The sequence below is a fragment of the Rhinoraja longicauda genome, chromosome 2 (genome assembly GCF_053455715.1).
Source record: "Rhinoraja longicauda isolate Sanriku21f chromosome 2, sRhiLon1.1, whole genome shotgun sequence".
Lineage (NCBI taxonomy): Eukaryota > Metazoa > Chordata > Chondrichthyes > Rajiformes > Arhynchobatidae > Rhinoraja > Rhinoraja longicauda.
This window is the reverse complement of record NC_135954.1, coordinates 38,164,016-38,179,118: the sequence shown is the minus strand read 5'-3', so window position 1 is coordinate 38,179,118 and position 15,103 is coordinate 38,164,016. Positions and strand designations below refer to the sequence as shown.

Sequence of the window (15,103 nt, the reverse complement as noted above, 5' to 3'; positions counted from 1 at the left end):
CGCATTATTCATTCCTGCCAATCATTTTAAAAACTGGCCCCTCACATCCCCTTTAAACATTCACCCTCTGATCTTAAAACTATCTCCTCTGGTCTTTGACTTTTCCGCCCAAGGGAGGTTGTTCTAACTGTCTACTCTTATCTATGCCTCTCACAATATTTCTATCCTATCTCCCCTTCACTTCTGAAGCTCCAAAGAAAACAGTCCAAGTTTGTCCAATCTCTCTTTATAGCTAATATTATCTAATCCAGGCAGCATTTTGGTAAAACTCTTCTACACCTTATTCAAAACCTCCACGTCCTTCCTGTAGTGGGAGAATCAGAACTGCACCCAATACTCAAAATGCCTTACTTTGCTCCCAATTTGCAAATTTGGGCTGTATAACTTTTGATTTAGAAAGATGTAGAAAATTGATTTGCTCGAGTTAAATTTAGTTAAGGTTTAGTTGCTCTGCAGAAAACAAAATAACTTGAACACTGCAAAGTGTTAGGAGCAATTCTCATCATGTAATTAAATTGGCAAGTTCAAATTGAAACAATTTGCCAGAAATCTACATGTCTAATATTCTGCCAATAGTATAGTGATAAATCCACAGACCAAGTAGTGTAGGGCGACGTAATCATATTGCTCACACATTAAGGAAGAAAAATTGAACACAATTTACAATCCTTCTGATCACTATCCTGTGATTCACTGAATACGCATGGCTATATGGCTATAATGTCTATAATGGCAATCGATAACTAAAGTAGGATCAATTTTGACTAAGACGCTTTTTTCTGCCTCATTATCAAAAAACATACCAACAATTAACCTAGTGACCTGGGAATAAGTCACTGACTATGCAACACAATGCTGCAAAGGAATCAATATATTTGGGAGAAGAGAGGGATTCTTGCTATTGAGGGCGTGCAGCGTAGGTTTACTAGGTTAATTCCCGGAATGGCGGGACTGTCATATGTTGAAAGACTGGAGCGACTAGGCTTGTATACACTGGAATTTAGAAGGATGAGAAAAGATCTTATCGAAATGTATAAGATTATTAAGGGGTTGGACACGTTAGAGGCAGGAAACATGTTCCCAATGTTGGGGGAGTCCAGAACAAGGGGCCACAGTTTAAGAATAAGGGGTAGGCCATTTAGAACTGAGATGAGGAAAAACTTTTTCAGTCAGAGAGTTGTGAATCTGTGGAATTCTCTGCCTCAGAAGGCAGTGGAGGCCAATTCTCTGAATGCATTCAAGAGAGAGCTAGATAGAGCTCTTAAGGATAGCGGAGTCAGGGGTATGGGGAGAAGGCAGGAACGGAATACTGATTGAGAATGATCAGCCATGATCACATTGAATGGTGGTGCTGGCTCGAAGGGCCAAATGGCCTCCTCCTGCACCTATTGTCTATTGAAGGGCCGAATGGCCTTTTCCTGCACCTATTGTCTATTTTAGAAGACATATGTGCAGAATTGTAAATGGTGGCATTTGATATTTTGGTACTGTTCATTTGTAATTTGGAGACTAAAATGTTACTGCCACAAAGCCTGCCAGATGCCAGCTTCGTTGTGGATATATAAATCAAGTTATGCCATGTTTGATGCATATGCTAGTCGTCTGTGCATGTAAACATTGGCTTTGTTTTCTCTTCTTTCCCTGATTGTCTCTGGAAAAAACTGTTCCAAACACTTAAGTTTAAAATAAAAATTATTTGCATGATTGCCATGCCTTCAGGCACTGAGATCTTAACCTTGGCAATCAGCACCAGGTGTCAAGCATTATCCCTGCCGCTCTTGTTACTCCCAATGAGCACAGTCCCAAATTCTAATACTCCCAAAGTTTGCGATATTCTTACCCAAATCTCCACCAATGCTCCCAAGGCTAACATTGTTTCGGTATTCTGCTTCCATTTCCCTCAACAAATTGATCATGGACCTGGAGAGTCATAGAATCAGATAGCATGGAAACATGTCCTTCAGCTCAACTTGCCCATGCTGACCAAGATCCCATCTACATTAGTCCCACCTGCCTGCGCTTAGCCCATAACCCTCTAAACCGTTCCTATCCATCTACCTGTCCAAATGTCTTTCGAGGTCAATTAGTTCCCTCCCAGAACATCTACACTACTTTCTGGCAATCAAGAGATTTAACCTTTGCACCATGTTATGTTAAAATGATGCCTAAAATCCAGGGTTTCACATGTCTTCACGTTTGAGTTTGGGCTGTCTACACTACATGGAAAGCATCTAAAAATACACATTTCAGAATTTTTAGGCTCATGTGTTCACCTGCAAAATTGAAATTTCTTCCATAGAAGCTTTAAGGTAGAATTTTTTTTGTTCGTTTCTGCAGTTTGTTATATACTCTGAAATTTTGTTTTGTTTTGTTAAGGACTCGTCAACAAGAGTTGCTGGAGGTTCACCAAGAACGCCAAGCCGATCTGGAAGTGCCAATGTTGTTAATGTAACTCCTATTCCTTCAGGAAACAAAAAAATTGATCCTAATATAAAAGGTACTGTGTACTTAAATTTTTGGGCATAACAAAGTCATATGTTCGGACAGCACAGAAACGGGCTGTTCGGCCCATCACATCCATGCTGGCTTTCTTTTGGCTATCTACACTAATCGCATTTGCCTGCCATGATCATATTGAATGGCGGTGCAGGCTCGAAGGGCCGAATGGCCTACTCCTGCACCTAGTTTCTATAGAACTGTGTCCTTCTATGCTTTGCATATTTAAGTGCCAGTCAAAATTCCTCTTCAACGTAATAATTGTATCTAATTCCACCAACTCTTCTGGTAGCATGTTCCAGATATCAACCTCTCTCTGTAAAATAACTTGCTCCTCCGATTCTCTTCAAAACTCTCACCTTAATTGTATGCTCTCTTGATACCCCTACCATGCAAAAATGATTTTGTCTACCTTAATTCTGCCCCTCATAATCATGATACTTCGATTAGGTCACCTATCATCCTCATTTGCTCCAGGGAAAATAAGCCCAACCTGTCCAATCTCTACCCAGGCAACATCCTGGTGAAGCACCTCTGCACTCTCTCCGGCACACCTTTCCCACAGTGTGGCCAACAGGACAGCTACAATTGTCCAACTGGAACCAAACCAAAATATTATAATCTTGCATCATAATGGCCCAACTATATCTTGACCTATATTCCATATACTAATATACCTATGTTTTGCACTTCAGGGAACTTTGTACCTAGGGCCCCTCTGTCTCCTTCAACATTTCTGTGGAGTTCAGAAAGGGTTTAAAGGGATATGGGCCAAATATAGGCAAAATGGTCTTAACTTAGCAATGGCCTTTTTCTGTGCTGTTTGACTCTGACTTCACAGAATAAATTCTGTTTCTCTTTCCACAGATGCCACCTGACCTGCTGAGTATTTGTAACACTTTTTGTGCTGAATTAAGTTGTTTATAATTCCATAAAATTCTTTTTACCATTTACCATTTCTAATTTAGAATAACCCCCTTTGTTTTGTATTTTGCACTTCCAGGAGCTGCAAGTGAAGGTGTTCTAGCAAATTTCTTCAACAGTCTTCTGAGCAAAAAGACCGTCTCTCCTGGAGGAAGTCCTAGTAATTTACAGGGTTCTGTAAAGAAAGGTGGTAAGTAATTGATATTCTATTTAAGTAATTGATATTCTATTTAATAGGATCCATATATTGTGATAACAGTTGGATGATTTTTTTATTAGATCGGATATTTTGTACAAATTAACATATTGTAAAAGATTTGTACAAATTCACTAGTAATAAACATTCAAAAGGTGTATGCAGCATAAGCTCGCAAATATGTTAATATTATTGGGATTTTTACATTAATGAAATAGAGCATCTTTAGGTGATTTTTGTTTAAAAATATTCCTGCATTTGAATCCTGCGCACTGGGTATCCCTTTAAAAAATATATATATATTATTTCCTTTTCTGGCCACATGACACACACGCTTACTAATCGTGCATACCAACACACAAATTTACTGATGCCACTGACTTGGAGAAGTGAAAGGAGAGTGCTTTCAACATCAAAATATGAGCCTGAGCTGAAAGGTTACTATTTTTAAAAAAATCTCACTCCCAGTTCTCTTTCTGCCCATCCACTTGTACCTTTTGCTTCGAAGGGACACTTTAATTGATAATTAACCTACTCCTGAAATGTGTTGAATGTTTTAAATGAAGATGTAAAATAAAAGTATGCTGACAGGGTTGAAGAACATAAACAGCCAAAGAGAGGCAGGAACTGTTAGATACAGCAGACAAGCACCTTTTCAGCACCACTTGTACACCAGGTGGACTGATTGCATCTTGATGCCGTGGCCCATCTTGCTAACCTTTGTCCATCTCAACCCCATTCCATGCCAGCCGTTCTATTTGTTCTGACTTTCCAATTTCATCCTATATTGCCACCACTCCTCCATCCATATCCTCTATTCCTAGTAACCTTCACTAACTATGTCCCTAATATTGTTACGCAATCCATTCTGTTTCAGCCTTCAGAGAAAAAAAGAAAGCTGTCCCAAATAAAATACAATTCTCTTATCTTGTTTGGCCCTGTATTATTTCTATAGTTGTATGTAATAGACTGTGTTTGATTGTTTGTGTCCATGTAAACCTTCTCTGGGTCCTATCTATGCTGTCCCACTGGTATGATTCCTGTTTTCCCTTCAGTTGTGAACGTTAAACTTTGACAACTCTGGCGTTGAACAAGCTACATTATTTGCAACTCATGGGTTTGAATTCATGGGTTAGTCATGACATCATTGTCCTTGTCATACAGAAGGTTTCAAGGGTTTGGTCATTCACACTCTCAAATTCTCATGGTTGGAATGAGTTGGTTGTGCAAGTTGCTTTTTAAGGAGCAAATGTAGTATTGAAAAAATCTTAATTCATTCAGAATGACTTTCTGCTGCTCTAAAGCAGATAAACATTGCATTTGCAGTAAAGATATTGCTCACTCCGCAGTAAACAAATTACTCTAATATTAGAGTATTATTAGAGTATTTCCTGCAGAACTGGACTGAGAGGCAAATAATAATTAACGTTACGGTTCTTTTAATCTTTTTACAGTTTTTGTGAATTTACTTGGGAATATGTATTGAACTGTAAAAACATTGCATGTTTATTTTTAGAAATGGCTAAACTTCTGAATTAGTACACTATAAACTATACCAGACAAAGGGCAGTGATTTCCATTAAATTTATTTATTTTAACAAAATGGCAATTTCATCAAAGAGCGAATCAAAAATCATTGAGAATAATTGGAATACAAGATCAATTTATTTTTCCCATGATTGCAACAGGTGTGGGCATCAGACTAAACCAGGGTCATTTAATTTGCAGCTTAAAGATTGAAAGATCCTTATACAAAACAAAGAAAATTAGGCTTCAAACTTTAGTCAAATTGGAAAAGTGGCCAACATAACTCTTCTTCCTCTGTATTAATGAGACTCAGTAAGTTTCAGCTATCAGTTCTTCAAATCTGATTCATGGTTACAATAAAGGGCAAATTAACTCCAAATTATAAAATTCCCTTGTGGAAATACCCACCAGATTTGTGATTAAGAATGTAGCATACTTTGTTGCAAAGTTTGCTCCAATATACAATTTGCAGGCTGTGAGGTTTTAGCCGCACATTGCCCTATGTGATCCATGGGCCAACCAATATAGACAATAGACAATAGGTACAGGAGTAGGCCATTCAGCCCTTCGAGCCAGCACCGCCATTCAATGCGATCATGGCTGATCACTCTCAGTACCCCGTTCCTGCCTTCTCCCCATACCCCCTCACTCCGCTATCCTTAAGAGCTCTATCCAGCTCTCTCTTGAAAGCATCCAACAAACTGGCCTCCACTGCCTTCTGAGGCAGAGAATTCTACACCTTCACCACTCTCTGACTGAAAAAGTTCTTCCTCGTCTCCGTTCTAAATGGCCTACCCCTTATTCTTAAACTGTGGCCCCTTGTTCTGGACTCCCCCAACATTGGGAACATGTTTCCTGCCTCTAATGTGTCCAATCCCCTAATTATCTTATATGTTTCAATAAGATCCCCCCTCATTCCAGTGTATACAAGCCCAATCGCTCCAGCCTTTCAACATACGACAGTCCCGCCATTCCGGGAATTAACCTAGTGAACCTACGCTGCACGCCCTCCATAGCAAGAATATCCTTCCTCAAATTTGGAGACCAAAACTGCACACAGTACTCCAGGTGCGGTCTCACCAGGGCCCGGTACAACTGTAGAAGGACCTCTTTGCTCCTATACTCAACTCCTCTTGTTACGAAGGCCAACATTCCATTGGCTTTCTTCACTGCCTGCTGTACCTGCATGCTTCCTTTCATTGACTGATGCACTAGGACACCCAGATCTTGTTGAACTCCCCCTCCTCCTAACTCCTCCTAATATGTACCTTTGTGTTGATGATGTGATGCTGCCACTGTATTTATAATACGCCTACTCAGAATTTATTATTTCTCGGGATTGCTTTAATTCCCACAGTTGCAACCCACCACCAAATCTGCATTTTCTATGGCCATCCAACTTTTTGTCATGGATTATCAGTACTGTATTTATGCGCTCTGATTGTCACCTACTTTCACAGACCGCTTTCTTCCAAAACCAAGATTTTAAAACCCTTTCGGTTGCACCTTCACCAAATATGTTTGAAAATGCCTTCAGCAAATATATCCTGCTCGAGATTAAAGAACATTTAACACAAATGAACCAATTTTTTTGCTTGTGTGTAAATTAATCTATGGTTTAATTGTCCACTGCCCTAATTCCTCCATGGTTCTTCATATCGTCAACAAATTGAAAGATTCTGGCTCCAGAAAATGTATCGAAGATATTGTTTATGATCCCAGGGGAATTACACTAGTGATCCAATTTAATTTGTAACTTCTTGAATTTGACATTTACTATCTAAAGCCCAATACATTCATGTTCTAATTTTCTTCTTGTTCTGTATGTGGTGACAGTTGCTGCAAGTTGCTGGCCTCATTAAGGTCAGTGTTTTGCTAAAGCTTTCGGAATCGTGAAGATCACATAAATTACCTTTCTTCCATGTTGGCTGAGCATGCCCATTTTCATTTTGCTACTGCTCTAATGTCATTCCTGCTTGAGATTATTCATAAAAGAAACCCACATTAGTCGATTCATAGAAAATAAATGATTGGCACAGGTGATATATATTTATCTTTTACTTAAATTGCAGTGTTCCGCTTCCAATTGCATGTGAAGGTTTGATCTGATGTGAAGAAGAAAGTTGTCCCAGATTTTAATTAATGTGTACGTCAGCCATTAAAAGGAAATAGTATTTTTCTTTACAGCAGTTTTTGTGTTAAATATCATCACAGAAAATCAGAGCACTTATAATGGTACATGGTGCTGACAATTAATTGAGTTTTGTATGCACTAGAACTATTTCATATCATATCATATATATACAGCCGGAAACAGGCCTTTTCGGCCCACCAAGTCCGCGCCACCCAGTGATCCCCGTACATTAACACTATCCTACACCCACTAGGGACAATTTTTACATTTACCCAGCCAATTAACCTACATACCTGTACGTCTTTGGAGTGTGGGAGGAAACCAAAGATCTCGGAGAAAACCCACGCAGATCACAGGGAGAACGTACAAACTCCTTACAGTGCAGCACCCGTAGTCAGGATCGAACCTGAGTCTCCGGCGCTGCATTCGCTGTAAAGCAGCAACTCTACCGCTGTGCTACCGTGCCGCCCTTGCCAGAAGCTAATGTTTAATTGAATGCTCCTGGATTAGATGTGTACAGGACAATGTGATTGGATAAAATTCCTTGACATCCAAAACATCACATTTCAGAATCTAGCCCTACTAGTATTGGTTTTCTACGGTAAAACTTTGATTAAAAGTAATTACACAAGTGGAAATAATCATGAATGCCATTAATTTTCTAAAGCACAAACCAATCAAACTGGAAAGCAGAATAAACTATCTGAAATTTCAGGAACCACGGCAAATTTGAGTGGCCATAAGTTAAGCAAGCTCAGGCCTAGAAATTTGTCCATGCAATGTGTTTTGAAATAGGTGATACACAGAAGAAAATGTGTTTGAATGCAATTTTTGTTCTTTTCTATGGGAATTAATGCAGTTGTTAAGGATGGATATTTGGCCAAAAAAAAATCAGGAACCAACGGAATAGATGGGGGAAATGCAGAGTCTGTCACCCAGAGTAAGGGAATCTGGAACCAGAGGACAAAGGCTTAAGGTGATGGGGAAAGATTTAATAGGAACCTGAGGGGCAACTTTTATACACAAATTATGGTAGGTATATGGAACGAGCTGCCAGAGGAAATGGGTGAGGCAGGTAAATCACAATGTTCAGAAAACGTTTGGACAAGTACATGGAGAGGATGGTTTTAGAAGGATATATGGGCCAAACGTAGATGAGGCATGTTGGTCAGCGTGAGCAAGTTGAACTGAAGGGCCTAATGTAGCGCTGTATGACTCTATGACACAAATTGCTATTTATTTGATGTTGGATTGCCCTAATGACATCATAGTGGTAGTACTGTAATGCCCAAATTTGGTTCTTGCGAGAGTTTTATACACTTTCATTTGAATCACAACCGACCTTGTTCTCCAACAGAATAAAACAGGGTTTCGGCATGTTTAAGACTCAATCTGAAAGATTGTGTTTTTCTGTTCTACGGTCACAGGTAGAGCGCTTCACAATTCTCCACAAAACAAATCTCAAATAAACTGACCCAGACTGCGATCCCAGTCATGACATCAAAGTGGCCAAAAATCCAAGAGGAAATCTTGCAGGAAGAGATGGTTTATTTTATATCAGATTTCTTTTTTAATCTGATGGAAGACATTTGAGAATGGAGGTGCATATGGCAGGAAGCTGCCAGGGATGTGTGTATTAGGGCACAAATGCTAAATCTTGCAGTCATTTGCCCTTTTTGTGGTGTGAATGACCTGGGTTCAATCCTGACCTCGGAGTCTGTGTGAAGTGTGCATGTTCTCCATGCCCCTGGGTGCTCCAGTTTCTTCCCACATCCCAAAAATGTAGCATTTGATGAATGGCGGAATTGAAAAGGGAGGGGTGATTACTACAATTGCAGGGTTGATGAAAATAAATGATTAATGTAGGATTAGTATAAATGGCTAGTTAAAAGGTTGGAACAGACTTGTTGGGCCAAAGGGCCTCTTTCAATGCTGTAGCATTCTCTCGTAGATGTTTTGCTAATATTTTATTGAAGAGGACCTTGAACTTTATCAAAATGTTATTATAATTTTAAGTTAAGATCACAAGAATTTTTTTTCAATCTTTAAGAGCAATAATTAGATCCAACCTTGCTGGTTACTGAGCTGATACTTGAGGCATTCCACTTCATAACAAGACAGTGGGTGCTATTTTAGGACATGGTGGACACTGGCAAGGCCTTAAAGAGCCTGGAGCTTTTCCTTTAAGTACTATTGTCCTTGTGGTTGTGTCCCACAATCATGCAAGGTGCATAATTCCAGGATATTGTGATAACGGGCAGAGATGGCCCATCTAAATTGTATGAATGAATGATACTTTATTGTCACATGTGACAAGTCACAGTGAGATTCTTTGTTTTGCATACCCACGGTACGCAAAGAGTCGCCTACAAACTATTCCATTTTAACACAAAATATTCCATTTGTGGTCCCCTTAATGCTCGTCGGTTCCCCCACGCTAAGCAGATTGGAAAATTTAGATTAAATTTTAATGACGCTGCTGTAATTTACTTCATTTGGTTGAGTTTGCAATAAAGCCCAATAACATTGCATTGGTAAGTTGCTGCAGTGCATTATGTAGCCATGGTGTATTAGTAGAAAAGATACATAATGAATTTGGAGCCTGAAATCCTCATGTTTTTTCCATTAGTACAGCCAGCACCGCCATTCAATGTGCTCATGGCTGATCATCCACAATTAGTACATTACCATTCAAGTTTCTCCAAAACAGTTTTTGTAGAGGTTGCATAATCTCCCATGAACCCTTCCATGTGAGTAGAAAGGATTCCATCACATTTTGTCTTGAGCCTTGTAGCTGGAGATCTCTGAGGACTCGGGTGAAATTAGCTCGCTGCTGGGTACTCTGTTTCGGCCTTAATCCTGTGGCCATTATAAAGAATCTTAAAACTGAGAGGCTTTACCTGAAAATTTAGTGACAGCCCTCCTGGTCAGAGAGCTTCATTATAATCAAAACTTGAAATGCTATCTTTCTGAGTCGCTAGGAAACCAAAAGCTAAAAGTCAACAGATCCAGGGAGATAGAATCTGTCTCGAATCAGATCTAATGAGAAAGTTATCTTATTTCAACCACATAAATTACTTTTATAATTTTCTGGTTCGAGTAAACTAACTGACCAGCATGAACATGTGGCAATTTTTGTTTACAAAATCAAGGCTGTCCAAAATCTTTTTTTTCTATAAATAAATCAGCTTATTCATTTGTATTTGTCTCTGCCTTTATGAAAGTTTTAATTGATCTATCAGAAAATTGGAAAGCACACATTCTATATAACATTGTGGTGTCTAACTTGGCCTTCAAGCAATATTACTTCATGTTATCTTCCTGGATCATAAGAGATGCAGATTCATTGTTGAGAATTCATAGGCTTAACAAATTTAGAAGAAAAAATTATCTAGTGCAGACCAACTTCTTTGTTCTAATGATGTATCAAAATGTATCACAGCAAGATTCATGCCTCACACATTTCATTGTAAGTTCTGTCACTTTCCAGGAATTGTTTTTTGTCACTAACTAATGCCTTTGACTTCTGGAGCATGATGCATGCAGAATGGTGTAAACATTTTTTGGTGGGTGGTGGAGGGAGTAGATGAAAAAAATGAATTTTGTGAATGCTTGCTAGAAATTTGGAAAATATGTGGTGGTGATGGCCTATTTAGAATACATGGATACATAGACAATAGGTGCAGGAGTAGGCCATTCGGCCCTTCGAGCCAGCACCGCCATTCAATGTGCTCATGACTGATCATCCACAATTAGTACATTACCATTCAAGTTTCTCCAAAACAGTTTTTGTAGAGGTTGCATAATCTCCCAGTGATTTCCATCTTGCACCCATTGGAAAAACACGTTCCCATTCAGAAGGGGCTCAGCTTTGCAGAATATGCCTTTGTGCTATTTAAAGAGTCATGAAATGCTAATGATATCACAACAAATAGGATGCAGAATTATTTTGTTCTTCAGTCCATCGTAGGACCAATAAACATTTCTCAGACATGCACAAAATAACCACAGCTGCAGAAAAAAAGTTCATCTCGGGGCAAAAAGACTATTAAAAATAGCTCTGTATCAGCCGTGAGCCAGAAAGTAGTTACTGCTACCAGTACACACTAAAAATAAATTCAGTTCGTGTTTGGCTTCCTTATTCATGTTACATCTGCCAGTTTCATTTTGATTTAGTTTAAGTACATTTAGTGTGCTGCAATTTTAGCATTTTTGAGATATCACTTTAATTCTTGATCAATAATTTGTATAGATCAGTTTTAAGAATTACATTTTTGATTCATTATGTGTAATTAGTAATCTTCCTCGATATTATAAAAATAATAGTCCGTGTGAACATATGAGTTTGAGTCCAGGCCATTTGTAAAATACTTCAGCCAACACTGCATGTCAAATTTCTGCAGTAGCACAACTTACTGTCTACTTCCGTTAATTTACTGCACCAAATTTTGTTTCGTCAATTGATTTAATAATCAAGTGTGGAAAATTCAGTCGCAGGAGTAGGAGACATGGTGGTGCTGCACTGTCTCGGCTCTAGTGCGCTAGGTTTGATCTTTGTACAGATTGCGCGTCCTCTCCGTGACCAGATTGGTTACCTCAGAGTACTTCAGTTACCTCCCAAGTTCTAAAGATGTGTGGGTAAATAGTTTAATTGTTTACAGTAAATGTTCCTAAGATGTAGATGAGTGTATAATCTGAGCTAGGGGAATTGTTTTTATTTTTAAAAAGTGGGGGGAAATAAAATGTGACACAAGAGACAGCTGATGCTGGAATCTTGAGCAAAAAACAGGTTGGAGGTACTTGGACAGCATCTGTGGAAAGAATGGAAGGATGGCGTTGGCATCCTTCAGGCCAAAATGGATTGATATAAATGGGTGCTTGATTGATGTTGTGGGTTTCCTTCCTTTCATTATCTATCATCGTGACTCTTGAGATACACTGGATTACCTACTTTAAAATGTCCCCGCTATTCAGTGTACCAGGACTATTCAGACCAATATAGAGTAGTCGTAGAGTCATACAGTAGGGAAACATGCCTTAAGCCTGACTCATCCATGCTGACCATAATGTCCCATCTAAGCTAATACCATTTGCAGGCATTTGGCACATGTCATTCTAAACCTTCCCTATCCATGTACCAGTGACCCTGTCTGAAGAAGAGTCTCGACCCGAAACATCATCTATTCCTTTTTTCTAGAGATGCTGCCTGATCTGCTGAGTTACTCCAGTTTTTGTGTCTATCTTTGATTTAAACCAGCATCTGCAGTTCCTTACTACACATGTATCTGTGCAAGGGTCTTTTAAATTTTATTGTACCTGCCTCAACTCCCTCCTCTGGCAGCTCATTCCATATACCCACTGAGTGGGAAAAGTTGCCTCTAGGGTTCCTATTAAATCTTCCCTACATTAAACATATGTCCTCTGGTTCTTGATTCCCATACTCTGGGTGAAAGACTATGTGCATCCACCCTATCCTCAATTCCCTGCATAATTTTATACACCTCTATAAGATCACCCCTCAGACACCAAATTGGTGCAGTAAAGTAATGGAAGTAGACATCCAAGGAATAAAGTCCTAGTTTGTCTGACCTCTCCCTGTAGCTCAGGTCCTCAAGTCCTGGTAACGTAAATGTTGTCTGCGATATTTCCAGCTTAATGGCATCCTTCCTATAGTTGGTCAAAATTGAACACAATACTCTAAATGCAGCCTCATCAACATCTTGTACAACTGTAGCATAATGTCAGTGAAGGCCAGGGTACCAAAAGCTTTCTTTACCACCCTTTCTACCTGTGCTGCCACTTTCAGGGAACTGTGAACCTTTACACCTAGATTTCTCTGTTCTACAATATTCTGCAGAGCCCTACCATTCACAATGAAGGCCCTGCCCTGATTTGACACCTCAAAATGCAGCACCTCATCCTTTCTTGCATTAAACTCCATTAGCCATTCTTAACCCCATTTTCCCAGCTGATCAAGATCCTGCAGTAATTTTCGATAACCATCTTCACTATCTACAATACCACCTACTTTATTGTCATCTGCAAACTTACTAATCAGTTACTTACTAATAAGTTTCACTTTAACACAATAGCGATGTAGAGGATTGGGAATTATATAATCCTCTGTTATTTACGTTTGCCTCTTTAATTTTGCTATCCAAAAGTTCATAGTTTTGTTTCAGTTGCATCAGTGGCAGTGGAGAAATGTAGTTCTGAATGCAAAACATTACACATTTGAAATCAGAAACAAACAGAAAATACTGCAAACCCACATCATGCAATAAAGGCAAAGGAGGTAAAGTGGCTGGGGCAATAAATGCCCTTTCATCGGAACTGACAAAACATTAAACTAAGTGGTCGCTCTTACTTTCCCCAGCAATTGTCTGACATGCCAAGTGTCCCCCAGAATACATTTGACTATTTAAATGGATACGTGTTCCAATTTTAATCAAAAATGCTACCCACAATCTGCAAATGAACGGAAAAGTATTATTTTATAAAGTTTTTTTATATCAGTAAATTGAGTAACTTTGTTCTCCACATGATGGAGTAGATGCACAGAGTATTTTACCCAGAGGAGTGGTATCAAAAACTGGAGGACATGCAGTGCATTCAGAAAGTATTCAGACCCCTTCACTTTTTCCACATTTTGTTACGTTACAGCCTTATTTTAAAATGGATTAAATTCTTTTTTTTCATCAATCTACAAATAACACCTCGTAATAAAAAATTGAAAACAGGTGTTTGCAAAGTAATTAAAAAGAAATAACTGAAATATCATATTTACATATTTATTCAGACCCTTTACTCAGTACTTTGTTGAGGCACCTCTGGAAATGATTACAGCCTCAAGTATACTTGGGTATGACGCTACAAGCTTGGCACACCTGTATTTGGGTTATTTCTCCCATTCTCTGCAGATCCTTTCAAGCTCTGTCAGGTTGGATGGGGAGCGTCGATGCACAGTTATTTTCAGGTCCCTCCAGAGATGTTCGATCGGGTTCAAGTCCGGGCTCTGGCTGGGCCACTCAAGGACATTCACAGACTTGTCACGAAGCCACTCCTGCGTGGTCTTGGCAGTGTGCTTAGGGTCGTTGTCCTGTTGGAAGGTGAACCTCCGCCCCAGTCTGAGGTCCAGAGCCCTCTGGAGCAGGTTTTCATTAAAGATCTCTCTGTACTTTGCTCCGTTCATCTTTCCCTCGATCCTGACTAGTCTCCTAGTTCCTGCCGCTGAAAAACATCCCCACAGCATGATGCTGCCACCACCGTGCTTCACCATAAGTATGGTATTGGCCAGGTGATGAGCGGTGCCTGGTTTCTTCCAAACATGACGCTTGGCATTCAGGCCAAAGAGTTCCATCTTGGTTTCATCAGACCCGAGAATCTTATTTCTCATGGTCTAAGAGTACTTTAGGTGCCTTTTAGCAAACTCCAAACAGGCTGTTATGTGCCTTTTACTGAGGAGTGGCTTCCGTCTGACCACTACTATAAAGGCCTGATTGGTGGAGTGTTGCAGATATAGTTGTCCTTCTGGAAGGTTCTCTCATCTTCACAGAGGAACTCTGGAGCTCTGTCAGAGTGACCATTAGGTTCTTGGTCACCTCCCTGACCAAGGCCCTTCTCCCCTGATTGCTCAGTTTGGCCGGGTGGCCAGCTCTATGCAGAGTCATGGTGGTTCCAAAGTTCTTCCATTTAAGAATGACGGAGGCCACTGTGCTCTTTGGGATCTGCAATGCTGCAGAAATTGTTTTATACCCTTCCCCAGATCTGTGTCTCGACACAATCCTGTCTCGGAGGTCTACGGACAATTCCTTCGTCTTCATGGC

At 39.7% G+C, this 15,103-nt stretch overlaps 1 protein-coding gene across 2 annotated transcripts in view; it reads left to right on the top strand.

Annotated features, from left to right (window-relative positions):
• The window catches only part of dync1li1 (dynein, cytoplasmic 1, light intermediate chain 1), a 50,402-nt gene that overhangs the window by 30,228 nt on the left and 5,071 nt on the right, over positions 1-15,103 (top strand). Inside the window, exons 11-13 of one of the 2 annotated variants that reach the window (XM_078417713.1) lie at positions 2,377-2,497; positions 3,500-3,610; positions 6,980-7,006. In XM_078417713.1, the coding sequence (XP_078273839.1) occupies positions 2,377-2,497; positions 3,500-3,610; positions 6,980-7,005 (258 nt within the window). In that variant the 3' untranslated portion in view covers position 7,006. The remainder of the gene's footprint in view (positions 1-2,376; positions 2,498-3,499; positions 3,611-6,979; positions 7,007-15,103) is intronic. The other variant, XM_078417704.1, reaches the window with a different exon arrangement.